Here is a 1,670-nt window from a genome sequence, read left to right as displayed (position 1 = left end):
CAGCCTGGAATACCGGCTGCGGCGGGAGCGCAACAATATCGCCGTGCGCAAGAGCAGGGACAAGACCAAGCGGCGCATCCTGGAGATGCAACAGTACATGGCAGAAAATGAGCAGCTGCGCAGCCGCGTGAGGCAGCTCACGCAGGAGCTGGATATCCTGCGCAGGTGTTTGAAAGCTATTATAAATTTGTTGTCATTGGTCAGTACAGAAATTAAAAGTTAAGGACATAAAAGAAAAGAGTATCGTTGGTAAAAAGGGCTAAAGAGAAAAGAGCTTTTTATATAAGGAAAGGACATGGTTTCTAAATCCGGATGGCTAGTTTACTCTAGACTAGAATGAAAATGGTAAAATGTTTACAGTAAGTCGAAGAGGGTGTGTGAAAGTCGAAGAGGGTGTGTAAAAGTATTTGGGTCGATTCAGCTGAACAGGCACCAGGTATTGATCCAAATTTGTATGATGTGCTTTCTGTTTTTGTCTCTGTTGTATTTTCTGTTTTTAAATTCTGATGCCTTTGTGTAATTTTTCTATCCCGCGGAACATACTTCCCCTACCCTGTAGACTTGCTTTTGTGCTCATAGAATCTGCTGCAAGGCACAGAGATGTGCCTGTAAACCTGTGTCTGGCAGCGGATTTGGTGGGCGCATGGGGAGGCGGCCGGCTGCCGCCTATCAGCTTAAACTTGGACAACACCAAAGCTACAACTGGACGGTCTTTTAAGAGTCTTATCTTGAGGGGAGTGGCTCTTGGAATCCGCTCGGGATGGGACTCTTTAAGACTGTTTAGTATTCCTACCCGGCTCCCCTCCTTTGTTGCAGGATAAAGAAAAAGTTTCGTGCTCCCACACTCGTTTCAGATCCTGTGCCTGGCCGGCCTGCTATGATTTCAGACCCTTTTGTGACCACGAGCTCTCTGCCAGGGCAAGACCCCCTGACCGGACGGCCTGGCTCGGCTCTGATCGTAAAGGAGCTGAAATGCATTGGGACCATAATCGTGCCCTTGCTGGAGATAAAGCTGGGCATGCCTGACGCAGCCGTGGACATCAGCACCGAGGTCACCACCAAGGACTTAAGAAAGAAAGAAGTGGTAAAGAAGGCGGAGCATGAGAAAGACGAGGTAAACCTGGACAAGAGGCCCCAACCTGTAAAAAGTAAGCTCGACGAACAGGAGGAGCGGAGGAAAAGGCGCTTGGAACAGAACAAGGCGGTGTGGGCCCGGAGGAAGGAGCGCACGGAGACCCTGCAGCGGGAGTTTGAGCGGCTGGAGTTCAGAAACGCGGTACTAAAGATACAGGTCAGGGAGCTGGAGCAGGAGCGGCAGCAGCTGATTCTCGTACTGAACCGGCGCCGCCCCACCTGCATTGTCCGCACCGACAGCGTCCCTACCCCTTGGATCTAATATTAATGGCTGCGGTGCAAATGGTATAACTTATCCCCATAATTTCATTTAAATTTTAAGATTAAAATTTGACCAAAAAAAAAAAAAAGGGGGGAATGTGAGATTGAGGCAGGATAGGGTTAAAATGAAGTTGCTTGAGCTAACTGCATATTTTGCTTCTGTGCAAAATGCTTTGGCTTGCAAAATGCATTTTGTTTAAGATAACTAGACTTTAGCTGACCTTGTAACATGTGATGAATGTGCTAATGCTTTTATGAGATAATGGAGCATGTGA

At 47.8% G+C, this 1,670-nt stretch overlaps 1 protein-coding gene across 1 annotated transcript; it reads left to right on the top strand.

Moving 5' to 3' along the window:
* Positions 1 to 443: 443 nt before the first annotated feature.
* LOC133765750 (jun dimerization protein 2-like) lies at positions 444 to 1,406 on the top strand. Its single transcript, XM_062199313.1, has one exon. It carries the CDS (start codon positions 878 to 880, stop codon positions 1,394 to 1,396), a length of 519 nt encoding a protein of 172 aa, XP_062055297.1. The 5' UTR covers positions 444 to 877; the 3' UTR covers positions 1,397 to 1,406.
* Positions 1,407 to 1,670: the final 264 nt, after the last annotated feature.

This window comes from Lepus europaeus, chromosome 8, assembly GCF_033115175.1.
Source record: "Lepus europaeus isolate LE1 chromosome 8, mLepTim1.pri, whole genome shotgun sequence".
Taxonomy (NCBI): Eukaryota; Metazoa; Chordata; class Mammalia; order Lagomorpha; family Leporidae; genus Lepus; species Lepus europaeus.
Note: the sequence above shows the minus strand (reverse complement) of the source record. Positions and strands in the feature narration are given on the sequence as shown.

Coding starts and splice junctions, on each gene's coding strand:
- LOC133765750 (XM_062199313.1), top strand. CDS start 878: ATGATTTCAGACCCTTTTGTGACCACGAGCTCTCTGCCAGGGCAAGAC.